The 27573-nt window shown below is 38.9% G+C and overlaps 2 protein-coding genes across 11 annotated transcripts in view; one reads left to right on the top strand and one right to left on the bottom strand.

The window, feature by feature from the left end:
- Positions 1-11696, top strand: part of CSRNP3 (cysteine and serine rich nuclear protein 3) — a 57508-nt gene extending 45812 nt beyond the window's left edge. For 4 of the 5 annotated variants that reach the window (XM_058191495.1, XM_058191479.1, XM_058191488.1 and 1 more), the window contains exon 5: positions 1513-11696. In XM_058191495.1, the coding sequence (XP_058047478.1) occupies positions 1513-2610 (1098 nt within the window). In that variant the 3' untranslated portion in view covers positions 2611-11696. The remainder of the gene's footprint in view (positions 1-1512) is intronic. The other variant, XR_009156154.1, reaches the window with a different exon arrangement.
- A 6865-nt stretch (positions 11697-18561) lies between these two features.
- The window catches only part of GALNT3 (polypeptide N-acetylgalactosaminyltransferase 3), a 34530-nt gene continuing 25518 nt past the window's right edge, over positions 18562-27573 (bottom strand). For 4 of the 6 annotated variants that reach the window (XM_058191411.1, XM_058191431.1, XM_058191422.1 and 1 more), the window contains exons 9-11: positions 26618-26719; positions 24407-24559; positions 18562-20504 (exon numbers count right to left, since the gene is read on the bottom strand). In XM_058191411.1, the coding sequence (XP_058047394.1) occupies positions 20382-20504; positions 24407-24559; positions 26618-26719 (378 nt within the window). In that variant the 3' untranslated portion in view covers positions 18562-20381. Of the gene's footprint in view, positions 20505-24406; positions 25682-26617; positions 26720-27573 lie in introns of those variants that run through there. The other 2 variants (XR_009156153.1, XM_058191448.1) reach the window with 2 other exon arrangements.

The raw sequence follows: 27573 nt of genomic DNA, 5'->3' as shown, positions 1-27573 counted from the left end.
CATTTGTATATTATATACAAAGTCAACTTATTGCCCCCAACAATCTGGGTCCTCATTTTACCTACCTTATAAAGGATGGAAGGCTGAGTCAACCTTGGGCCTGGTGGGGCTTGAACCTGCAGTAATTGCAAGCAGCTGTGTTTAATAACAGACTGTCTTACCAGTCTGAGCAACAGAGGCCCTTGACATCACCCGTGTAACGCTGGCCTCCTGCAGCCCTCTGCCAGCAAAAACGGAGCTCGGGGGGGCCACGTGCAGCCCCCCCGAGCTCCGTTTTTGCTGGCAGAGGCACTGTGGGCCAGTCCTTTGCTGTTTCTGGGATGGCCCCAGACTCCAGATCTAAGTGCCCTGGGGGCCAGATCAGGACCTCAGACCTTGAGTTTGATGCTCCTGACTTAAAGGTTTAAAGCCCCTTTTCTGTTAGCTTTAGGGGTTAGGGTTCTCCTGACATACATTTCAGCAGTGCGGCTTCCTGGATTATTATCAGCATGGCTGGAAAGTGCTGTGATCACATGGGCAGTCCAGGAAGTGCTGATGGAATATAAGCTTTCTGGAGTAGGGTTCCATTTTGTTTCCAGGTTTAAAAAACGGTTAAAAGAGACGTTGACTGTCCATCTTAAAAACATCAAAATGGGAATAAAATCAGCTTCCTCCCTGCCTTTGCATGATCGCTAAAAAAGACAACCACTCATAATGAGATTTCATATGAGGCTGTTGTTTATACCGCTTCAAGATCTAATTGGAGTGAAGTATCCAAATTCCACCCCCACTAATCAAATGGGAGAAAAGTGGAGATTACCAAGTGGGATTCCCACTTCTTTAACTTCTGGAGCATAACTTCATCCCACTCATGAATGTATAATTTTTTGACAGTTAACTGAAATGCCCCACCAGCCTGAATATTTGAAAAAAGAACCTACTTCTGCAATTTAGCAATCACCTGGCTTAATCCTAAATGTTGGTATAACCGTTAGAAGCCATTAGACCAGCAGAATAAAGGGGGGGGCGCAATGATGCTAGAGCAGAACAAAGGGACAGGGGGTCCCATGGCACATTTGTCAATGCTTAACCAGAGCAAGCTGTCATTTGTCTCACTGCCACCTTGTCTTCAGTAACTGGATTCACTGTCCGCAGGGAGCCATAATGTGGTTTGTGTGTTTTTGGCTCAGTGTGATGTGTGCAAGCCGTTCTCATTTATAAATCATAATTTCTAATGAAGTATGAAATATAGCTCCATTTTAAAAAACAAACAAACAAACCAGGGCTTAGTACAGTTTGCAAAGCCGGACGGGTCTCCCTTTCCAACATCTCTTATCTGGATTTTTTTTTTCTGCCAGAAAGAAATTTTGTAAAAGCAGGTAATTAATTTATCTCATATATACATCAATCCTCCATGAGGATTCCGGGGCAATTTTCTTTGATGAAGTTTCTTGTGTGGCTAAGAGTTTCCAGCATGTCAGGGTTGATGGTGCCCAACCAAATAGCTAATCCATCTTTTTTTCCCCCCCTAAGGTGGACCGTATGTCTTTCCCATGTGGTTGCACTAAAGAAGGATGCAGCAATACAGCCGGCAGAATTGAATTTAATCCCATCAGGGTTCGGACTCACTTTTTGCACACTATAATGAAACTTGAATTGGAGAAAAACAGAGAGCAGCAAGTTCCCGCACTGAACGGCTGCCATGCTGAGCTCAATGCTCACAGCAGTGCAATGGGTCCCACCTCCCACCCCCTGGAATTTTCAGTCCCGGAGAATTTTGAATTAGAGACCGAACCCAGGGCTGCGGTAATGCATTTGCAGTCGGCAGATGACTTGGATTGCACTGGGGAGGAAGAAGAGGAGGAGGAGGAGGAGGAAGAGGATGAAGACGCAAGTAGCTTTTGTAGTGGAGTTACCGATTCCAGCACACAGAGTTTAGCGCCCAGTGAAACAGACGAAGATGATGAGGAAGAGGAGGAGGAGGAGGAGGATGACGAGGAGGAGGAAGAGGAGGAGGAGGAGGAAGAAGAAGAAAAACTAGATGAATGTCTGGAAGGCTTGGGTGTACACACTGATGCAGGTCAAGCCCTCCCTTCTGTCCTCTGCTATTCAGACAGCACTGCCATGCATGAAAACCAGCCAAAGGCACTTTCGTACTACCCGAGCTCCACATCCTTGTATTACCAAATAGAGAATCACGGCCCTGGCACTCCTAACCAGATTCGGGAGACTTACTCTGAAAGAGAGACTGTTAAGAACGGGAATCTTTCTCTGGTGCCTTATAACCCAACTTCGGAACAGTTTGTGGACTATGCACGGCCCTCAGAGGAAAATTATAGCAGCTCCCTGTATCCCTCTTCAAACCCGTCTGTCATCGTTTGCTGCTCTTCGTCCGAAAGCGATAACGTTGTTCCATGTAGCAGTTTATACACTGAACATCGGCCAAGGCATTCCCAAGTGGGTTTTCCTTCATACTTGAAAAGTCCTTCGCAAGATGGATTTGTATCTACTTTGAATGGTGGCGCTCACCTCCCAGAGCGTCCCACCGAGAATTCACTTGGCCTTTCAGAAAAGAGCAGACTACACGAAGAGTGTATCAAATCTCCCGTCATGGAAACAGTACCTGTTTAAATTTATTTTAGGACAGAATTGCTCTAGATTTCAAATGCATTCTATTTTAATTGGATTTCCCTGGAAGCGTTCTTATTTTTTTTTTCTCTCAGCAGTGGAGGTAAGGGGGGAGACCGTGGCTAATGTTTTGATTTTCTTTTTCATTGTTGTTTATCAGTAAAGCTCTCTTGGTTGTGGCCATTGCACAAAAACAGTTTGTGTAAAAAAGTAAACTTTTATAAAAAAAAATAGAATGGTCCTTTGATAGAAAATACCCAGATTTTAAAATAATCCACACAGACATATATATATATATGTATATATATATATGTGTGTGTATATATATCCACATCCACGTGCATATAGTATGAAAATGGCCCACGTGTTGTTTATGCTGGGCTTTCTAACTTACAACTTATTTTATTGTCGGGCTTGTGCAAGATAATAAAAACGTTACTTTGGGTTCTTTATATTTAGGGTATTAAAATATTGCTCCTATTTGAGGGTGATGACTTTTTAAATGTAAACGTGACTGCAAACAAAAAAAAACCAAACAAACCTGAATTATTCAGTAATGTATTTGTTTATTTATTGTAGCTTAGTACTCATAACTTGAGAAAAATGAACCGCTTGCTCTTTGGAGCAGAACAGCACAATGAGATTTCGTTAGGCAAATTGCCTTTGTGAGGGTAGTGCATTTGATCACGAACCCTGTTCTCTGATCTGCACTAGGGACTATTCGTATTTGTAATGTAGGAATGTAGGGAGGACATACCACTTAGTCATTTTGGTGACACTGGTGTGGAGTTTGTGTTGCGATTGCTGCCCTGTGCCCATCTCAAGGAGAGGACAATGTATAAGATTTTTCTAAATTGCAGCTAATGGCAGCTACATTTCTAAAAATGTGTAACGTAGGACAATCCTTAGCTTTTCAGGGGTCAAGAGAAGCGGCGTTAGCATTATAAGGAAATTGGGTTGTGTTTTTTTTATTCAATTGTCTCTCTCCATTCTTTTCAATCTATAAACTTTTCCAGATGAATGCAGAATATTAAATGGGGACAATATCCAGCCAGACTTCTTCAGATCTTGCTGTCATTTCCCCCCCTCTCCCCCCACAATCACTGGCCATTTTTCCTTCAACCAACATACTTTTCCTTAACGGCAACCCCTCACACTTGTGAAGAACTTTGCTTGTCAGAAAATGGTGGCTCTACTACAGGATGGCTTGGGCCTTCTATTAAATAATTCAATTCAAATCTTTATTGTCAGTGCACAATTTATGTACAATGAGATTGGTTGAGCTCCAACCAAATAAGAGCTCCAAAATAAGAGCATTGCTGCAGTCTTTCATGGTTATTTCTCCATGTAAAGTCGGAATGCTATATTTTTATTTATTAAAATTATCATCCCGACGTATAAAGTGCTCGGAGTGAGCTTCACAGCAGTTTAAGAAATAATCCAGAGTGAATGACTAAACCAAGGTTATCTCTATCTTGGAGCTCTCGTGACCAATACGGGATTCGATATGGGTTTTCCGTGGGGTAGCTTCTCATCTCCTTCAAGCTCTAGATCTCAATGGCATTCTGTCTCTCCGCTAGCCCTGTAACCATTTCCTCTCCCCTGCATACAATAATAGCATGCGAAGAGTCACATGGGAATATGGAAGCACAGTGCTAATGGAAACGATCCAGAGATATCAAAAGGGAATTCCTTCAGTGGAATGTCACATTCCACTGCTTTTGGTGGCACTTCCTTGCAATTAACTTTTAATGGGCTGTGTGCTTTTGTGCTCACAGCCCAGGGCAGCTTTTTTGTAAGTATCTTTTTGTTCTTAAATGAACATACTTTGGTGTAGCAGCGATGAGTAAATCTTAAAGACACCACAGACTGTTGGTTCTTAAATGTTGCATCTATTTCTTTTTTAAAAAAATAATCCATGGATAAACCATGCAAGAATTTTCAGCAGTTCTCAGAAAGAATTTTACTCTGAATTTCTTTAGCCAATTAAAATAATTAGGAAAAGAATGGCATTGTGAGCTTTGTGGAGAAATTCAGTGAGCTCTGAAAAAAAAGAGAAGATACTCAGAATCTGTAGAGATGGAGTTTCTCATTTGAATGTGATGTGATTCACAATAATCTCTAAATAGGAAAGGATTTAGGGTTGAGTGGAATCAGTAGACATATTTCAGCCATTGTTCTCTCTTGTTTTAGCAAAAGCATTGAGATTGCTCTATTAGAAAAATTTTCCTTATTTCCAAGTTGAACCTCTCCTTGTTCAGTTTCCATCCATTATTCCTTATCCGGCCTTCAGCTGCTTTGGAAAATAGCTTGACCACCTCTCTATGGTTTCACTCAGTCTATATGTACTGTTAGTTTTTCTTGCCTAAGTGTAAGACTTTACTTTTCTCTACATTGACTTTTGTTAGATATTCTCTGAACTGGTTGTCCTAAACAGATCTAAATGATAAATATCCACTTGTGACTCTTTTCTAGATTTCAAAAACAATATTTATGAATGTAACCTGGATCACAAAAGTCTACCTTCCAGTTACTCAAAAGTTAATCTTTGGTGGGTCTTAACTCTTCTATTTCCTCACTTACTACAAAAATTAGGCATTATTCCATATTCCTGGCATGTGCTTACTGCAGGTGATCTTTGGGCTTGAATGTTGATTCCTACCTTCTGTATTTTACTTTCTTAATTGTATCCTTTCTCATTATTTTTAAACATACCAGCCACTTGGTCAGCACCGGCTGCATAGCAACAAACAGATGATGCTTGGATGCCCAAAAGGACTAGTTTTGCTGACTTCTGATCCATAAAATCCATTCTTATTTGAATCTTACTTTTGCATTCTTTCTCTTTGGCCATATAAAATGAGGAAGGTGGAATAAATTACTAGTTTGGCACATTGTGCTTTAATTTTTGGAGTGGCTCTCTAAGTTGCCTCGATACTGACAATAATTCTGAAGAATTTGCATAAGATGTTTGATGCTGGTCATTGATGCTAGCTGGAGCACATCATTGCTGCTGGAAACACTCTTTGTACTCAGCTAATTCCACGTCATTGTAAATTACTTCATGGAATCAGGCTTGCAAGTCAGAAGGATGACAACTGAAAACCCTGTTCTAACAAGTTAAAACTCACCTAGATACCATGATGGGACCCAAACCAGATGATTATGATTCAGAAATAAAGGGTACTAGAATGTACTATTTTCTAATCAATTCTCCCGATTCAGGCCTACCTCCACTACCAGCACCAAAAGCTGGAAATGTTCCAGTAAAAATCATGCCTTCATCACGCACTTAATGCTGGATCACTGCAAGACTGTTTGGGAGCCCTTTAAGACCATACTTCAGGCCTTCTCCTACCCCACCAGTGATATAGCCTCATGTTGTTGTGTTGTGTTGTGTTTTTTTGCATCAGATGGATCTCCAGAGTAAGATCCCTACAAAATTGTGCCAGAATCCTGCCAGATATGCTTCCACATTGTCTGAGCAAGTGCCAGTCAGAGTGGACCCATGTTTTAGTAGTGACTCTCTCCTCTTTATGTTTAAGTCTGCAAAATCTGTAACCCTTTGATTTGCTGATGGCCATTCAGTAGGTTAGGACCCACATTTTGAGAAGCCTCACTGAAGGGGACATTGGAACACCAGGAAGGATGCAATCTTGTTGCAGCATCCAATCTGGGCCGGTCATCAGGATCAGTGGTTTTGTCTTCTGAGCTTTCGGACTTGTGCTGGAGCCCATCTTCAAGGGGACTCTAGGACAAGTCCAAAAGTTCAGAAGATTAAACCTCTGGTCCCGGTGACTGGCCCAGATTGGATCCTGCAACATTAACCTGGGAGATGTATATTTGGCTTCATTAGATACTATCTTGTCTTGTTGATTCAACAGGACAAGAGTCAAAGTTGAGTTCACGGCTCTCATGCCCCATATCATCTGCCAATTGTTTATATTTGTTTAAATGGGAAAATGCATACATTTGTAAGTCATTGGGAGTACAAGATAGTGACTTGGATAAATGGTCTGGAACAAACTTTGCTTACCCCCAAGCATAAGATCTATAAAGCATCAGAGGTTGGTAACAGTAGTTGCAAATACTATTTTTGTGGCATTGTTTTTAGTACATAGGCATATAATACAATGACTTTACTACCATAATAAATGATCAATATTTTCTGAACTCTGATCCAGTAGGACCCAGGACTCTTCCACATCAGGCCCATTTATAAATGGGTGAAGTGTAAGTGTGAAAACTGGAGATGGATTTGATTTTCCTCCCATTCATCCATCTGCCAGCAGGCCTCAAAATGAAAAGGAACTGTATACAAATTGTTCTTTGTGGCTGAGACCGACTCAGTTCATCTGGAATCACACAAGCAACCTCTGCATGTTTGGAAAGTCCCACTGTTTTTAGTACGGGGATAAAACACATTTTGGCTGTATTTTATCACTGTGACTTTATCCACTGTTAATTTCTGAAGGAAACATTAGATGCTTAATGTGATGTAAAGAATATAAATAATGTGGCTAGAAACTACAATCTTATTTGTAATCTGAACAGTGCTACGGCAAAGTCTGATGGTACATAAACTTTGCTAGCGGTTTCTCGCATGATTACTGCCAACATCCATATATCATGAAGCTAAACAATGTAGCTTCACAAAATTACATGTCTGTTACCTATATGAAGAATTAAACCAGAGTCAGGCAACCTGATATACACAAATCCCCCAAGTGCTTTCCTTGGTAACTTTGAGACTACTGAACTGTCTTTTATTTTCCTTACAATGAAATAATTAATAAATATAAAAATACCCAGATTGTATAGTGCAAAATAAAGCACCAGGGCCTGACCTCATTATTATTATTATTTTACAAAAATATCTTTGTGTTTCATGGATGTCCCAATTGGATGATGTAAAAGAATGAAGAAGAAAGCAGCAAAATTTTCAATTTGTTGTCAAGTAAATTGCTGGAGGTGCCCATGTATTTACTAAGAGTCAAGCATGACTTCAGAGAGCCTGTTTTTTGTTTTCTTTTTATATATTCATAAGGCTTTATATATAGCACAAGGCTGGTATCAGATAATAATTGAATAAAATAAAATAGAATAAAATAAAATGTATGGAAATTTTTAATTACAATAGTAAAAGCAAATAAAAACGAAACTCACAAAGTGAGAGAATAAAAAGTGCAAAAAAAGAGAAGTAAGATAATGAAAAAGGAAATTAAAGAAATGAATTCCCATCTTCATCACAAGCATAAACAAGGTAAATTATCATTTTTTCACTTAGTGTCAGCAAAAAGTCTGTAAAGGGTTAGCAGAGCTTTATAAAAACGTATCAATGTAACCTTGGTCAAACAAATTAACAATCTTCATTTTTAATTCATTCAGATGTTGACATAGAATTTGATTTCATTCCATTTTTCTCCATCCAAAAGATTTTTTGAAACAGATATTTTGTAAATCCAATAAAAATCATTATCAAGGTTTTTCTCTTGCTTTCTTGACTGTATTTCTACTTTAATTTTCAAAGCTTTACTATGGTTCTTTCATATATCCAGTAAAAGCTTCTTATCTGGATCATTTTCTTGGCTCACCTTTTGTGTTTCTGCTTTAGCTACCTTTTCTGTCTTATAATCCACACTTCTAAAATTATCTGATATTTCTACATCATGGAAAATTTGTTCCCATCCATCATTTCTTCATTAATATCTTTTGGACATAGTATAGTCATAGAATCAAATATTGTTGCTATTATTGTAGCTGCTAATTTCTGACCCCATTGTTCAAAAGTCTCGTGGAGGGTTAACCAATTTTTTATGTCATTTTGTAAATTCTTTTGCTAACCAAAAGCAAAACGGAAGGTTGCCCTCCCCCCTCTTTTACTTTTCTGCCTGGGATCTGTAGTCCCCTCAGATGACCTATTTTTGACATCATAAAATAATTTCAAAATTTCATATGACTTAGGATAGCCAAAACATTTTCTTCCTATGAAAGTCTGTTTGTTTATATAATTATTTCCAAAACTTTTAGTAAAAGTTTTAATATTCTAAATTCATCTGGATCTTTAAGTCATTTATAACTTTCTTGAGTCAAAATCCTGTTTAGCTTTTTGCCATTAATATTTCTAGCTCTTCAAATTCTTAAACTTGTAGGGGGTTTTTTTGTTGGTTTTTTGTTCAGGAATGAAGTTAAACTCACCAGGTGGCTTTTCAAGCTTGTTGTTCTGAAGCTGTAATAGCCTTAAGGCAATTTCCAAAAGTTTAGTAAACCCAATATCTTTTAAAAGGCTCTGCCAGTTGTGAGAATAATGGCTATTCCCTTCATTTCCTGGCATTCAAACCCATAGAAGACAACTGTCCTGTGGTCTCCTCGTGAGGAGCAGCCATCCGGAGCATATGTGGGTAATCTCCCTTCCTCTTCTTATCTGGAGAAGTTCTATAGAACCAGTATATTCATCAGTTTCTCAGTCTTTTCCACAGTTGCCTCTGCCCTCTCAGGGATGGCTAGTTCACCATGCTTCTCCATAAATTTCCTCGACAAGAATATATCTTCATGTACCTGCTAGAGGTTATTTTGTCGCTATATAGCTTTTAAAATTCTGTGTTAGCCTTGCCAGAAGAATACAATTTCAGCCTCCTTTCTTGTAAGCTGCTATTATCATTATCATTAAAAAATGTTGGGTCTCAAATGGGGACATGCAGGTAGATCCTGCATAGCTCTGATGGCAAAAAACCAACAACAAGAAACACGTCCAGTTGAATCCTCCTCCTCCCATGTTTCATCTCCTGCAGTGAAAGCTATTTACCTGGCTCCGAGCAGGCAAAGAAAACCATAGGATTGGAAAAGAAGGTCAACGGATTTAATTTAAGAGGTTAAAACTGAACATTCTATTTGTTTGGTTTTTTGCAGTTCTTTCTGGAAAAAAACATTTTTCCTCCCTGCAAATCCAGCATTCTCCGCACGTAGGTTTAATCAAGTGTTTTCAGCTTTTTCTCTAAAGGCAAGTTCCTAGGCAACACAAACTTCGCTTCTTCAAAGCCACAAGTCACAGTAACATAGGAACTTCAATTTAAATCTTTTATTATTTCAGACTCTCTATTTCCCAGGACTGCCACATTAATTTACCTGTGCAGAGTAATTTCAGCTACATCTTAATTCAGCTGCTTAAATCACACATGTCTCTACAGCCACATACATGCCATGCAGCTTACAAAAATGCAAGTGAAGTGTTTACTGTCTTTGCAAGAATTTTTATAATAATTGATGGCTGTATTATTTTTTTATTAAAGTTTCGTTCAAGAGCCAAGAGTTCTCTATTGTGAAGTCAACTTGCTCCTCTTCTACGATTTGTTTTTGTTTTTTGGCATTGATGGCTGTTAAAAAGGAAGGCATTCTTAACTAACCCACATATTTAACTAGGCACTTTGCAAAAATAACAGTTGATGCTGAATCACTCTACAAGTAGTTCTCGACTTGCGACCACAAATGAGCCCAAGATTTCTGTTGCTGAGACAATTAAATGAGCGTTACCCAGTGGTGGACTGTTGCCGGTTGTAACAACCGGTTTTGCCAGCACCGAAAATGTGAGCGCGTGTGGCCTTCTGCACATGTGCGCAGCTTCAAAAACACAGCGATATAGGACGGGATAGTGCCGGGGTGGGCGCGGTGGGCCCACCTGCAGGTCGCAACTACTAGTTCACCCGAACCGGTCTGAACCAGCAGTAGCCTACCTCTGGCCTTACCCCATTTTATGACTTTTCTTGCCAGAGTTAAGTGAATTGCTGCAGTTGTTAGGTTAGTAACACAGTTGTTAAGTGACTCTGGCTTCCCCCTTGATTTTGCTTATCAGAGGTTGCAATGATCACATGACCCTGGGACACGGTAACCGTCATAAATATGAACCAACTGCTAAGCATCCGAATTCTGATAATGTGACATGGAGATGCTGCAATGATCTTAAGTATCTAAAAACGGTCATAAATAACTTGTTTCAGTGCCATTGTAACTTCAAACAATCACTAAATGAATGGTTGTGAGTAAGGACTACCCGTATATACATAAGCTAAGGAATATGTTCATCTAAATCATATTGGTAATAAAAATAACTTGATCGATTATTGGCAACCTATGATATGGATTATTTGCTTTAGGTCCTTTTTAATTCAGATGCATGGCACACATATAAAATTCATCTCTTTTGAAATGCTTTCAGTATAAAGGAGGACAGTAGCAGGTCCAATAATATTGTGGCTCTAACAGAGGTAGTCCTCGTTTAGCGAGTGCCTTGTTTAGCAATTGTTGGTGATAAAAAAGATAATTTTGTGACCAGACTTCACATTTAAGGTCTGTAAAGCAAAGGAAAGCTGAAGTGAGATCATAAGCCAGTTGTGGTTCCATTGAGTGACTGCTTTTTTAAATAACCAAATTGCGGGTCTCAATTGTAGTTGTTAAATGAGGACTATCTGTAGAACTTTGTTTTATTTTCAGAAAAGAGAAAGAATTGAAGTTTTAAAACGGGTGAAACTTACTTGAAAATTAAAAATAAGTAGTAGTTTTCAGTTAATAAATTTCATAGCAGATCAGAATGATTGTGGTATTCCTAGGTCACCTTTTCAGAGCTTCACTTCCTGCCAAAGGTTCTAACAGTTATACTGTCCAAAATTCCTCCCACTCCTAAAGACATTTATAGCATGACACTAGAAAATGAACAAACCCAAAACATACATACAAGCTGTAATTGACATTATAGTGCAACTTCCACAGGCTGATTTAATTTGCATTATCATTTGCAACTTCACTGATACAAAAGGGTTAGTGTAGGTGGCGAAAACCCTAAACTATACCTTATGCTACAAACTTTATTTTATGCTGTATTCCTTCTGTATTTATATTTTCGGTATTTATGATGAATGATCTGTAATTTGATGTATTTAATGTGGCTTATTCTGCAATGTATATATTAAAAATAAGCATTTATAAGTCTTAAAATTAGGTTATTTTTTTTCTTAGTGGCATTCGTACTATGCTGTATTTTTATTATATATTGTACAATATATATATTTATTGTCCATTTGTTTGCAACAAAGTAAATCAGGTTTCTACGTTACATCAGCTATGTCTCTTTTGTACTAGAAGGGCGTTATAAACTTTTATCTGTTTTTAAATTATTAATGTGTTTTTGAGGGTAGAAAACTAATCAGTTTTCTATAGAAAATAATAGAGCCTTGAAATAGATAATAGTGCCTTGAAATCTAGAAAATGTTTTTATCCTGCCTGGAGTAACCTCCTTTGCAAAGATGAAAGGAAACCATGAAAGGAAAAAGGTAGTTGCTCATTGTGTGATGTATTTTTGTTTCATTAGACTGCATATAGGCTACCAATTAGTTTTAAATTTGTAAAGCAAGCATGCTTATTCAGGATTTCTTACATATACAACCTAAGTTATTGTGGTTCTGGTAAGTATTCTACTCTTAAATATAATCTACACAAGATGTCCGTCGTTGGACAAATCAGTGGCCAAGTAGGCCATACTTCTAGCAAGAAAGTCACAACTATCATGGAATCATAGAGGATAAGAATGAGAAGCGACCCTCGCCTCCGTCATAACCTGCCCAATGCAAACATCTGCTACTACAGCTTCCCTGAAAAATGACCATATCCAATAAAGGAGTTCACAATCAGCCATTCTGTTCCCTTGTTGAATAGCTCTTAGCTATTCAGAAATGTTTCCTGAAGTCCATCTGAAATCAATTTTCTCGTAATTTAATATTCTATAATTTCATGCCCTCTTAGTAACAGCGCTGAACTCCTATGAAAAGAAATGGAACAAACCGAGCATATTTTGCCTTCAGAAAAGTCACATGAAGCGTGACGTCTGCAGGGAATGGAAGACGGGCAAATGACAACAACACTTGCATGATGTAATTCCCTCATCACTCGTGTCCCTTTCGCATCTTTGTGGTTTGCTGGACCAAGGAAAGATTAGATGGCAATCTCAAGCACTTTGTCTCTCTTGTTCCAGGGGGTAGAACATGGAATAATAGATTTAAATTCTAGGAAGCAAAAGAGCTTAGAGCTGAAGTGCCACAGTGGTTAGAATGCAGTACTGCAGGCTACTTCAGCTGACTGCTAGCTGCAGTTCAGCAGATCGAATCTCACTGGCTGAAGGTTGACTCAGCCTTCCATCCTTCCAAGGTGGGTAAAATGAGGACCCAGATTGTTGGGGTAATAGACTGACTCTGTAAACCACTTAGAGAGGGCTGTAAAAGCACTATGAAGCGGTATATAAGTCTAAGTGCTATTGCTAAAACGGGAAAATAACTTTTCTAACTATGATCAGTTTCCATACTATTCCACACTATTCCTCCCTATTAAACATTATTCCATCCTATTCCTCCATATTCCTTAACAGTGGAAGCAATTCACCATTGCTGAAAATGTTTAAGCTGAGGCTAGAGAGTCATCTGTCTAGGATCCTTTGATTTGGATTCTTTTAATGAACAGGAATTTGGACTCGGTTGTCCAAATGCTCCTTTCCATCTCTGATTTTGGGACTCCTTAATGTGGGATGGTATGAATGCCTTCTTTTAAATTAACTAAATACAGCTAATTTTTTCTGCCATATTAAAACTTAGTTCATTGTTAACTGCTGGAATAATCAGGGCCCTTTCCCTACCTTCAAAATAAGGAAATTCCTTCTAAACCTGCCGAGTCTGCAGGCACTAACTAGTGCACTATATTTTCTTCCACTGACAGAAAATGCCTATCTCTACCTATCTATACCTCTGAAGTGCTTTGAAAATTGCCCTAGTGTTGCAGACCCTCCAATTTCATGGTTTTCAAGCAGCTTCTTGCTTTGATTTTTTAATCTTTGATGGATGTGACGCAATCAAAACTCCGTTCAATCCCTTTGAAGTTTCACACACCAGCAGTCGTCGTCTCCCCGTTTCTTCCCACTCCACATTACTCTCGTCTTCATTTTCTATCATCATGCTCCCAAAGACTCCCCATTACTCAGTTGAAGATGATGCAAAAAAATGTTACTTGGCCAGCGACTGGCATTGCTTAAATTAACAGATTCCAGCATAGTCGGAGAGAAACTAAAAAAGGCTCCTAGCTTCTCTTCTTTCACAAAATTGTTTGGGGAGAAGCTGGAAGGAGATAACTGAAACGGAATAAATGACTGATGGTTTATCCCTGCATGACCTTTCTGCATAGAGATAAGATAGTTATATTTTACTGAATTTTTTTACGCCTTTCTTACACCTGCAAGTTTAGGATTCTGAGGGAACTTTATTGTGAAGCCATGTTAGAAACAGGAAGCCTATGTGCTATCACTCAGGCATCCCAGAAACATGCCTAGAAACTGCAGTACTTCTACTAGACTCCATTGGGCTAAGCCACACTGGCAATATGCCTTTGGCTAGTTATTTTCCACTTTATCTTGTTCAAACTGTGGTTCCACATTTCCATCAAGAAAGATAACTAGGGCTGGTTTCACAAAAGGGGAAAACTTCTTTGCATCAATATAAACATATATAATCAACGGGAGGTGGTGGCTCAGGGGCTAGGACGTTGAGCTTGTCGATCGAAAGGTCGGCAGTTCAGCGGTTCGAATCCCTAGTGCTGCCGCGTAACGGGGTGAGCTCCTGTTACTTGTCCCAGCTTCTGCCAACCTAGCAGTTTCGAAAGCACGTAAAAAATGCAAGTAGAAAAATAGGCGCCACCTTTGGTGGGAAGGTAACAGCGTTCCGTGCGCCTTTGGCATTTAGTCATGCCGGCCACATGACCACGGAGACGTCTTTGGACAGCGCTGGCTCTTCGGCTTTGAAATGGAGATGAGCACCGCCCCCTAGAGTCAGCAACGACTAGCACGTATATGCGTGGGGAACCTTTGCCTTAAACATCAGATCCTAATCAGAATTTTATTATTCAACATGCACAGATTAGAAGCCATGAACAGACACTGCTGAAAATAATTCTGCAACAGCATCCTCTACTGGCTAATTAATTGAGTAAACATTTAGGATATCTTTTCTTTTTAAAAAGGAAGCAGTAATATTGCTAGGCAGCTGCTTAATACTGAAGAAATTGAAAACTTCGATGCTGTCTTCCAAGAACTAATTTATAAATTATCCTGTAACCATTGTTTTTCTTGCAAGTTGATTGAGTCCAAAATAGTACTAAAATAAAAGTTTGTGGATGAGAAACGATAGTGAACAAAATGTTATATAAGATTTAATATGCACTAATGTCTGATATGCTTTTCTCAAAATTATGCAAAGGAAAGGAACACACAACTGCTGAAAGAGTTCTAGGTTTCCCTTTAGTGAATTAGACATACTGGTCTATTTGAATTAAAGGAAATACCTGTATTGAATAAAGAATAACTTTCCATTTGTTCAGATCATGTAGAAAGTCAGCCCATTTATTTCTGGGTGCTAAAAAATGTGTCTCATGTTCAGGATAATTTTAACACCAGGGTCCCCAACTTCTGGGCTGTGGACTGGTAACGGTCTTTGGCTTGGGAACCGTGCCACACAAGCACCGGGCAAGTAGGCAAAGCTTCATTTGCACATGTGCAGAATCAGGATTGTGTGTGTGAAACCATCTACTTCCCCACCACCATCACTGCTGCCACTGCTGTCAATCCGTGTAGCCAGAAAGGTTGGAGGCCTTTGCTTCAGAAGGGTTTCCCCATTCACTATTGAACCATTATACTCAGAAAATCAAGGAACTGTAGCCCCAGCCCATCTAAATTTCAACAGGTAAGGGAAAACTCTTCCAGAACTAGGCACGCAGCAATAAATTGCTGCATGGCAAATTTACGTAATCAGAAACACTGGTTCATTCAAGGCTTAGTCTTGATCCATAACATTTGACAAGTGCCAGCCTATCTCTAACTATCCCTTCCAGGGGAAGGTTATTGAGGAAATAGTGTGGTTGTTGGAGAGGATTCTGGAGGATACAGATTAGCTTTTCTCAATCTTTTATCCCGCTCAATCTTTTATCCCGCATATAACCCTAATGCTTGAAATAATTTCAGGTCTCAAGGAGCCCCTGCATTAAAAAAAACAACAACCTCATAATACAATTCACTTCTTTCCTACACAATTCACTTACATTTATTTTCCTCTTCTCAATCATGTCTGGCTTTCGGAGACTGCCTTGACATGTCCCTGCAGTTTTACTTGGCAAGATTTTTCAGAAGTGGTTTGCCATTGCCTCCTTTTGAGGCCTGAGAGAAAGTCTCCAAGACTACCCAGCCAGCTGGCTTTGCACCTAAGACAAGGATAGAACTCAATCTCCTGGTTTCTAACCTGATGCTTTAACCACTGGGTATCAGAAATTGCGCTAATATCCTGTGATAGGATTTGATTGGAGGACCATACTTGTCTTCCTAGAATAGAAAGAAGACAAGTCTTGGAACCTTGAAGTCCACTTGGACTCATAGCTCCTGCTTGAACCGTGGACGGAGACAACAGCCAGGAGGGCTGGAACTTGGCATACTGACAAGTGGAACTTGTCACCTTGTCATCACTAGGTTAGACCACGGTAGTTTAGTCTACATGGCACTTGCCTTGAAGACCACCTGGAACATTCAGGTATTATAGAATGCAGCAGTCTTAATGATCCATTGTGATACTGCCTAATTACACCTCTACTGCAGAAGCAGTACTACTTACCTGTAGGGCTCTGAATATACAGGTGAAACTCAAAAAAATTAGAATAGCATGCAAAAGTTCATTTATTTCAGTAACGCAACTTAAAAGGTGAAACTAATATATGAGATAGACTCATTACATGCAAAGTGAGATAGTTCACGCCTTGATTTGTCATAATTTTGATGATTATGGCTGACAGCTCATGAAAACCCCAAATTCACAATCTCAGAAAATTAGAATATTACATGAAATCAATAAAACAAGGATTGTACATAGAACAATATGGGATCTCTGAAAAGTATAAGCATGCATATGTACTCAGTACTTGGTTTGGGCCCCTTTTGCATCAATTACTGCCTCAATGCGGCGTGGCATGGATGCTATCAGCCTGTGGCACTGCTGAGGTGTTATGGAAGACCAGCATGCTTCAAAAGCGGCCTTCAGCTCTTCTGGATTCTTCAGTCTCATGTCTCTCATCTTTCTCTTGGCAATGCCCCATAGATTCTCTATGGGGTTCAGGTCAGGGAAAGTTTGCTGGCCAATCAAGCACAATAATCCCATGGGCATTGAACCAGGTTTTGGTACTTTTGGCAGTGTGGGCAGGTGCCAAATCCTGCTGGAAAATGAAGTCAGCATCCCCATAAAGCTCGTCTGCGGAAGGAAGTATGAAGTGCTCCAAAATCTCCTGGTAGACCCTGGACTTAATGAAGCACAGTGGACCAACACCAGCAGATGACATGGCTCCCCAAATCAACACAGACCGTGGAAACTTCACACTGGACTTCAAGCATCTTGCAGTGTGTGCCTCTCCATTCTTCCTCCAGACTCTGGGTCCTTGGTTTCCAAATGAGATGCAAAAGTTGCTCTCATTAGAAAAGAGGACTTTGGACCACTGAGCAACAGACCAGTTCTTTTTTTCTTTAGCCCAGGTAAGACGCTTCTGACATTGTTTGTTGTTCAGGAGAGGCTTGACAAGAGGAATACGACATTTGAAGCCCATGTCCAGAATCCGTCTCTGTGTGGTGGCTCTTGATGCACTAACTCCAGCCTCAGTCCACTCCTTGTGAAATTCCCCAACACTTTTGAATGGCCTTTTTCTGACAATCCTCTCCAGGTTGTGGTCATCCCTGCTGCTTGTGCACCTTTTTCTTCCACACTTTTCCTTTCCACATGACTTTCTATTAATATGCTTTGATACAGCACTTTGGGAACATCCAACTTCTTTTGCAATTACCTTTTGAGGCTTTTCCTCCTTATGGAGGGTGTCAGTGATGTGTTTCTGCACAGCTGTCAGGTCAGCAGTCTTTCCCATGATTGTGATTCCTACTGACCCAGACTGGGAGACCATTTAAAGGCTCAAGAACACTTTGTAAGTGTTATGGCTTAATTAGCTGATTAGAGTTGAACACTTTGAGCCTAGAATATTGAACCGTTTCACAATATTCTAATTTTCTGAGATTGTGAATTTGGGGTTTCCGTGAGCTGTCAGCCATAATCATCAAAATTATGACAAATCAAGGCGTGAACTATCTGGCTTTCCATGTAATGAGTCTATCTCATATATTAGTTTCACCTTTTAAGTTGTATTACTGAAATAAATGAACTTTTGCACGATATTCTAATTTTTGGACTTTCACCTGTAATTCAAAGTGATGTATGGTACTTACGAAGCCCTATATAGTTCAAGGCTTGGCTACTTTAATGACCGCCCAATATTTTCTCCCTATCCTACCCAAACAACTAAACTGCTCCTATTAAGGTTCCCCAGGAGATACAAAAGGGAGCCTGTCAGAAAGCATATTCTCCTCCTCTGGAAGAGCTTGCTGCTGGAGGCAAGGTTGGTCTCCACTCTAATTGGTCTTCTGGAAGCAGGTAAAAACGTTTTTTTAAACATCTCAACCTTTGAGAAGCAATTATAATGAGAGGTGCTATACTCAGTAGAAGTTAGCTTATTACCTTTGGTATAGAATTGATTTATTGGATTTATTGTATTAATATGTTTAGTATTGTGTTTTAATTCCTATTCTATCAATAGCTTTCAGGAGACTCCTTGCTGCTGTTCTCTGACTTAATATGCAGTGAAAATATTCAACTACATCTGAATTTACCTTGCAGAACATTTGCTTAGAGTTGGTCTCGGCACTAGATGCCACAGGTTGTTAATGTTTTGCAATTAGTTTTTGTTATGCTCTTTTCAAGTGCCCTGAGCACTACATTGTTTTCAATCTTTGGGGATGCTTAGATTAAAGGCACAAATACAAGAAACCACGATTCCAAAGTTAGCTGATATTAAAGTTGTTTTTATTATTGTTATAAAACAGAATTAAAGCAGCACAATATATTACTCAGAAGTAAAAACTGTTAGGAGTACAAAAAAAGAATTAACACCCTAACCTGGAGCTAAATTCACATTTAGAAAGATACAAAACCACTGAGAAGGCAGGAGCGGAAGAACAAGCTTGTTCTGGTTCTTGTGATAAAAATGCCACAATGAAATACTATGAAAGCTAATGATAGCCTCAGTTTATGGTTTTGGTTGAAAAATTCTGGAACTTCAAATGTGGAAGAAGAGAAAATAGTAGTTAATTTTCTGACTTAAACCCGCAACAAACAAGAAGGAAAGTTATATAAATAGAAAACCATAAAACACACTTTTAAATAAGAACGCCTGGCATAAGAACGCCTCTCATTTACACGCCTGGCAAACTGCAAAATTTATTCCTGCAAACTACATCTCAACAGTAAACTTCTTTACTGTACTTGCAGAGTTGCAATAGACACCTTTTCTTGAATTATGCATGTATCTATTTAAAAAATATAGTTAAAAATATTTTTATCTTTTGAAACTGCAAATATAACTGTGTTTTGGCTGAAGTATAAACACATTATCTGCTTTCACACAAACACAAGATTGGCAATGACCAACTATGAATCTGGTTACAGCTAATTTCATTTCCATAGTGAGCATCTGTGACTCATCCCAGACAACTAGGACAATGAGAGTGGAAGACATAAAGCTGCAGTTCTTGGGAAAAGCATTCCTTGAGGAGCATACGTGGGATAGGGACAAACTTTTAAGTTTATCCTTGTTTTTTCTATACACTTTTGATATCAGTCACAAACAGGTTTTTTTTAATAACTCATTTTAATGACCTTTTCTTAGCAATTTGCTCCTCACAATATAGCAGAACAATTGAGCAGCTGTTTATGTTACAACCTGCAAAATTTAGCTATAATTCTTTGCATGTTGAAATAAGTGTATATTGCATGGCTCAATTAAAATAAAAAGTGCTCCATCCTTCTGATGAAAGAAACTATTGACTTGCAATGTTCGTATATTAGCCCTTTATCATATAAAGTTCATATCTGATACAACAAGAGAATTAAAGAGGTAGGAATAGAAACTGCAAATACAGAAACCTAATTTGTACATATACATAATACAAAAAGAATGCATTTCTATATAATTATCAAACTGGTAATGTATAAATTTCAAAAGAAACTTTTTTTTCAGCAATACAAGCTTTTTATAATCGGTTTTAGAATCTTAAAGGAATGAACGTAACCCTTACAAACATAGTGAACAAAGACACAGTGAAATGGCAACAGAGAAGTTCAGAGCTTGTTTCATTCTCAGGCTCCAAAAATAACTTAATCTTTTCAGAAGAAGTGATGTTTTAAACAAATATATATCAGATTACAGACATGCTAAATAGTTAAAGCAACGAACAGGAAAAGTTAAAGGAAATAATCACAGTTTAAAATTATAAACAACTTCTATTAGGCATTCTTTACTACTACATAAAAAAATAGTTTAACCTTCATTGACAATTTTGTTTAGTTGCTAACAAAAAGAATGTATGTGTGGCTTTTGCCATATAAAATATATGACAGACAGATTGATCATCAAAACATAAGAAATTACATCCTAAAGGCAGATATTTCATTCAAATGTATACTGAAAATGTAATTTCCAGTATTCTGTAAACATATTAAAGAGTTAAGAAACTAACATGTTCTTCAGGTTTATGCAAACATAAATTAAATCAGTTAAATCTTGGAAGAACTACTGCAATTCTAATTTGTTGATTTCATTATCACTATCAGTACCTAATTTTGATGGCCAAAAATCCATTTCTGAAATAAGTCTGAGGGATTACATGATACCATACTTGCATGTTCTCTGTTTCCCGTAAGGCACATATTGGATGCTGCATTGTACAACAACTGATCCTAGAATATAAAAAATATCAATTTGAATCTATTTTCTCTGAAGAGATTAAAGAAGCATGTGTGGTTTATCACCACAATTCACTTTTATATCAAGTAACTATTTTGGGAAATTAGTTAACTAGAAATGTGAACTTATTGTCATACCTGCACAGATAGTCCTTGGCTTATGACCATTAGTTCACTGACTGACTGAAGTCACAGTGGTACTGAAGTAAGGGATTTATAACTGGTACCCAAAGTTGCACCCATTGCACTATCCTCTGCTCATGTGATCAAAATTCAGGCCTTTGGGTCGCTCATCTGCACCCTCTACTGTCTCTGCCCCACCCAGCCCCAGCTGACATTCGCTGACTGGCTTTGGCTGCTGACCAAGCATATTCCCGCTGCTAACTGCACACTTACCCAGGTTGTGGATTTTTTGATGTGACCTGGGGAAGATGGCCTCACATGCCCAGCAGCTGCCTTGTGAAGAGTCAGCCAGGCATGCCTCGTCAGAAGGAGGAGCAAGAAGACAGTGAATATCAGCTGGGGTAGTAGAGCATGGGTTGCACAGGGGCCTCGGAGTGCATGTTGGTAAGAGAGACCGTGGCTGGACTGGGGCAACTGCAGCTTCCTGGGATGAAAAGAAGCCCCTTTGTGCTGAGCTGATGATCTAGACTGCGGCTGGGCTTTGTGCTGTGGCTCAGGGGCTTCTTGAAGCCCCAGATCTCTGACAGACTGAGAAACTCCTTTCAGTGCACTGCTGGGCTGTGGCAGCTGAGGCCTCCTGAGACAGCAGCTGTGGCTTTGTGCTGTGGCTAAGGGGCTTCTTGCAGAGACCCAGACCCGCAGAAGACCAAAAAGCCCCTGAGCTGCACCATATTCTTTCCATAACCTACACGGACTAATACACATGCACTCTCCTTCCCTGGCTTCCTTGAACAAGCACTACACTGCAGCAACACCCAATTCGTGTGCAACCTGCACAGCAGGCTCCCCAGGGCACACACACCTAAAGCTTCCACATCTGGGAATCCCTCTACTTCCACTTAATGATCTGGGCATCTGGAGTTATGACAGCAACCGGGACCATTGTCACTATGTAGTGCAATGCAGTCACATGATGTCAGGCTTACTACCGCATTGCTTAGCAACAGAAATTCATTCCCAACAGGGATCATAAGTTGAGGACTATCTGTAATGTGCTTCCTAGATTCTCTCTGCTCAAGATTTTGTAGCGTTAGTGCTTGTTTGAGTGCCAAAGGACCACCAAGATTGACAAAGATAATGACTTTCAGACTCTGAAAGCCAGTCTGGTGTAGTGGTTAAGGTGACAGGCTAGAAACAGGGAGACTGTGAATTCTAGTTCTGTCTTAGGCATAAAGACATCTGGGTGATCTTAGGCCAGTCAATCTCTCTCTGCTCTAGCAAAAAAAAATAATCATAACTGCACTTCTGAAAATGTTGCCACAAAAAGTGCAGATATTAGTCCAGGCAGCTGTCAAGAGTCAATAATCACTAAAAGGCACTCCCCACACACATACTGTAATACTAAAAGCAACTTAAAACACTTATTCATGTGATTTAAAGTCCTAGAAATTCAGTGTATGTAACAGCTTATATATTTGAAATAAAATGTGGCCTTATAATTTAAGGAAGCTACTAAAATACCTAAAAATACTTAAAAATGTATACCTAAAATATCTAAATATTTGAAATATTTGAAATATTGTATGTAACAACCTGCCAAAAAGGGAATGGGAATTAGAAGACTTCACAGAGTTCAGAATGAAAATAGTATTTCTCTGTGTCTGTTTTGTTTAAGACAATGAAAACAGTTGTCATTATGAAATTTAAATGAAATGGTATAATGAATATATTCAAGATATATTTGGGCAAACCATAGTTGCATACAGTCCCAGCAGCTTCTGTGCGATCTGTGAGCAACCTTTCACTGGATCATTGTCTAACTTTTTTGGAAACAGCTGAAGAGGTGACCAACTATTAGAACTCTCGGTTTGGACAAGGTTGGAGGGGAAAGGATAAGTACATGAGCAAGAAGAAAAAATGCATTATGGTTGTGTCAGTTTTTGCTTACCAGAATGAGAAAGTTGTGGATGTGAACCTTGAGGGAAAGAAGGATGCCCACCTCTGTAGTCTATTGTGTCTGATGGCAGGGGGCATGTTAAAGTAAGCCTGCACTATTTGATCCTTACTTACAATCATGGCCGAAAGTGTTGGCACCCCAGAAATTTTTCCAGAAAATCAAGTATTTCTCACAGAAAAGTACTGCAGTAACACATGTTTTGCTATACACATGTTTATTCCCTTTGTGTGTATTGGAACAAAACAAAAAAAGGCAGGAAAAAAAGCAAATTGGAAATAACGTCACACAAAACTCCAAAAATGGGCTGGACAAAATTATTGGCACCCTTAACTTAATATTTGTTTGCACACCCTTTGGAAAAAATAACTGAAATCAGTCACTTCCTATAACCATCAATAAGCTTCTTACACCTCTCACCCGGAATTTTGGACCACTCTTCCTTTGCAAGCTGCTCCAGGTCTCTCTTATTGGAAGGGCGCCTTTTCCCAACAGCAATTTTAAGATCTCTCCACAGGTGTTCAATGGGATTTAGATCTGGACTCATTGCTGGCCATTTCAGAACTCTCCAGCGCTTTGTTGCCATCCATTTCTGGGTGCTTTTTGACGTATGTTTGGGGTCATTGTCCTGCTGGAAGACCCAAGATCTCAGACGCAAACCCAGCTTTTTGACACTGGGCTCTATAGTGCGACCCAAAAGCCTTTGGTAATCTTCAGATTTCATGATGCCTTGCACACAGTCAAGGCACCCAGTGCCAGAGGCAGCAAAACAACCCCAAAACATCATTGAACCTCCACCATATTTCATTGTAGGTACTATGTTCTTTTCTTTGTAGGCCTCATTCTGCTTTCGGTAAACAGTAGAATGATGTGCTTTACCAAAAAGCTCTATCTTGGTCTCATCTGTCCACAAGACATTTTCCCAGAAGGATTTTGGCTTATTCCAGTACATTTTGGCAAACTGTAATCTTCCTTTTTTATGTCTCTGTGTCAGCAGTGGGGTCCTCCTGGGTCTCCTGCCATAGCGTTTCATTTCATTTACATGTCGACGGATAGTTCGCACTGACACTGATGCTCCCTGAGCCTGCAGGACAGCTTGAATTTCTTTGGAACTTGTTTGGGGCTGCTTATCCACCATCTGTCAATTTCATCAATTTTTTTCTTCCGTCCACGCCCAGGGAGATTAGCTACAGTGCCATGGGTTGCAAACTTCTTGATAATGTTGCGCACTGTGGACAAAGGCAAATCTAGATCTCTGGAGATGGATTTGTAACCTTGAGATTGTTGATATTTTTCCACAATTTTGGTTCTCAAGTCCTCAGACAGTTCTTTTCTCCTCTTTCTGTTGTCCATACTTAGTGTGGCACACACAGACACACAATGCAAAGACTAAGTGAACTTCTCTCCTTTTTATCTGCTTTCAGGTGTGATCTTTATATTGCCCACACCTGTTACTTGCCCCAGGTGAGTTTAAAGGAGCATCACATGCTTGAAACAATCTTATTTATCCACAATTTTGAAAGGGTGCCAATAATTTTGTCCAGCCCATTTTTGGAGTTTTGTGTGACATTATGTCCAATTTGCTTTTTTTCCTGCCTTTGTTTTGTTCCAATACACACAAAGGGAATAAACATGTGTATAGCAAAACATATAAACAAGTATTACTGCAATACTTTTCTGTGAGAAATACTTGATTTTCTGGAAAAATTTCTGGGGTGCCAACAATTTCGGCCATGACTGTAAATCATTTCTATCATTTTGGGACAGCCACTTCGAGAAGGCTAGTTTTGCACTAAACATATTTTGTAGAAAAAAATACCTTTCGAAGCTCCCATTTCTCTTCTTCAGGAGTCCTGCTAGTCTTTCCCTTGAAACCGCACTCATGAAGTTGTATTACTCCTTGAGAACTATGTAGGCATAGCTCCTTCTGAATATTGTGTCTAATTTCATGGTGTGCAGTGTATTCAAAATACTGTATAAACAAATGTCAGCCATTACGCAAAAGAATAATGATACAAATTCATTGCTCTAATTTCCAAAGAAATGTTAATCAAACTCCAAAATTGCATTTTGCCGGTTGTGTATATATATCACCAAAGAGTAATGATAAATAGAAAAGGTAACTTCCCATAACACAATCCAGCCTTTCTCAACCGTTTTACCCTGAAAACTTCCAAAATACAATTCACTTTAACCTATATAATCCATGCTTCACAACATTTATAATAAAAAAGTGGCAAACTGGCAGCTGAGTTGCTGCCTGTAAAAATTCTCACCACTGTAAACACTAGAACTGAGTGGTTTGGTGTTTAAAAATATATCATGTAATGTTTTTCAATCTTGTGGAACCCCAGTTGAGAAAGGCTGGCATCCTCTACATTAAAAAGATTCTCTTAATACTAAAATATAGTAATTTCTTCCATATAATATGGTAATTATGTAAGCCGCCCTGAGTCTTCGGAGAAGGGCGGGATATAAATGTAAACAAAAAAATAAATTTCAAAGCAGAGAACTATGGAGAAGTGTGTATGTATCGATGGCATATTCCCAAGAAACTAATCTGTAGAGAATAGAGTTAGCCTGAAAGTCAGTGGAATATCTAATGATTCTATAATTAATAACCTTTAAAAATGATAAACTCCAGCAATTTCAGAAGAAAATCCAAGATTTATTTATTGCTACTGAATTCCGAAAAAAGGAGGATTTAGTTTTGCCCAAACCATAATGAAAGTATCGATCAATAGCAAAGCTAGAAGAGTTTTTCTTTTGCTTTGATATTTAGCAAATGCTTTAATAGAATAATAAGGAACATTCTAATCAATGTTCCAGTAGTGAAACATTTCTTTCATTAGTGCAGCGTATCAGCACATGAATGTTAACTTCTTATACTGCTCTTCAGCTTTTAACAAAAGCTGGCTTTGTGTCCAGGAATGCTCATTAGATATTCACCTATCTAGAAATGCAAAATAGGTGGTTTTTACTACAAGGAAGAGCTCTCTGACCTCCCAGCATGAGGTTTTAAGTATGACAGGACAGATGACTCGGGCCTGGTTGCTCAATCACACAGTGGCTCTCTCCTTGACAGCAAAAACTTCTAGAGGAAAGGAAAAAAAGCAGGGAAGGAAGAGTCAAGGTTATCAAGTTTACAAGACAGGACAGAGAGAATAGACAAAGGCCAGAGAGCTGAAGCAGAGACAGAAGCACAAAAGGAACTAGTATAACATGGTCAAAAAAGAAATTTAAAGAAATCAGAATCAAAACTATTAGGTCAGTTAATTAGAAGATATGCACTGGCTCTGGAACTGAGGTGTGTACAGAACTCCCCAGGTGATAAACTCTCTTGACTTCTTTGCTAGTCAAGAAAGAAATGGGGGCTCCCCATACATTTCAGTGTTACAACTTCAGCAATAGCCATTAAACATCTACAACAGAATCTTGACATGTTTGTTGTTATTTAAACATTTTAAAAGCATTATTGTGTTATTTAATTACAATATCTAAACAATAGTTTACCCATGATTAAGTACTGTAGTTCAAATAACCCAATTTTCTGGTTCACACTGAATCAGGAACTAACCATGTGACCTGGCGTTAATGCAATACATTGGTCTAAGGTGTAGATGGTGACTTGGTAAGGGATGCAAATATGCTATTGTGTAGGTAAAATGTAATTGTATGATAAGCATAAACATTAATTTTGTATGCTTCCTTATCCCTAAAGAATCCTTTCTACACCAACTTTTCTACTGTGTTCCAAAAGATTCTAAGGGTGTTATGTTAATAGATAGCTTGAAAGATCTTCTGGACAGAATAGTCATCGGTTTGACATGAAAGAGCACTGAAGACCAATACTAGAGTGAAGTTCTGTTTCAAAAGAAAATTAACAGTACTGGAAAATACTTGTTTTTACAGATCTTGTGGTAACCAGACAGTGACAAGTTAGAAAAGCACACAGAGAGCATAAAGTTACATACTTATCAGGATCACATATGTGGGCACATATACATATATAAATATAAAGTAATTTTACCTGGTTTCCTCCAAGCCCATGACAAGTATACATTATCAATGGCTTGCTGCCTAAATTATTTTCTCCAACATCCAAACATGCTCTTCTTCCAACATTTTTTAGCTAAATAAAAAGTGGAAATGGAATCATATGACTAGGGTTAACTATAATACACAGATGGTTTCCTTTATCTGTGGGTGGTGCATTTCGGTGTAACAAAATCTTGAATGAATAGAAATTGGATTTCAGAATCTATAATCATACATTGCTTCCCATGAAAACCTTTTTCCTCTTCCTCCCATAGAAAATATTTGCATAATATACCTGTTCTTCTCCTAGCGTCTCAGCTTAATCACAAGGCTCTATATGGTTTCTGCACAGCAAATGATTATCACTTATGGAACAATTTGTTTAACGGATGACTAAGACAGTCTTCTCACTTGTACCACATGGTCCATGTCAGCTTATATATTGTGTGTGACTCTTTTATATACTCAGTGAAGGGGCCTCTTGATTGTGCTGCTAGGCACTAGTGCTGCCTATAGCCCACACATAGCTTTGCAACATGCAGCCATTGGAGTGAGTTTGAGCCATACAGGAGTTTCACAATCTTGGTGGAGAAGCTTCTTGATAATGCTGCTAGACGTTAGTGTGAGAAGTGAAGAATCCATTAGCATGAGCTCTGTGGGCGAATTCTTCCATTCCCAGAGTGAATCATTTGAAGGTGGCCTGCTGCTGTGAAGAAGCTACATGACTAAGCTTATCCGGTGACACTTGTGGTGACAAGCCAAGGAAAAGCAAATATAAGCACTTCATGCAAACTTATTAAACTTAAAAAATTACACACACACACACACACACACCAGTTTGTATGTGTATGTGTAAACATATATATATGTATGTGTGTGTGTATATGTGCGTGTATATATGTAATGTGTGTGTGTTTGTATGTATGTAGGTAGGTAGGTAGGTATGTG

The sequence above is a fragment of the Ahaetulla prasina genome, chromosome 1 (assembly GCF_028640845.1).
Source record: "Ahaetulla prasina isolate Xishuangbanna chromosome 1, ASM2864084v1, whole genome shotgun sequence".
NCBI lineage: Eukaryota > Metazoa > Chordata > Lepidosauria > Squamata > Colubridae > Ahaetulla > Ahaetulla prasina.
The sequence above is the reverse complement of the archived record's forward strand: the minus strand, read 5'-3'. Positions and strand labels throughout refer to the sequence as shown.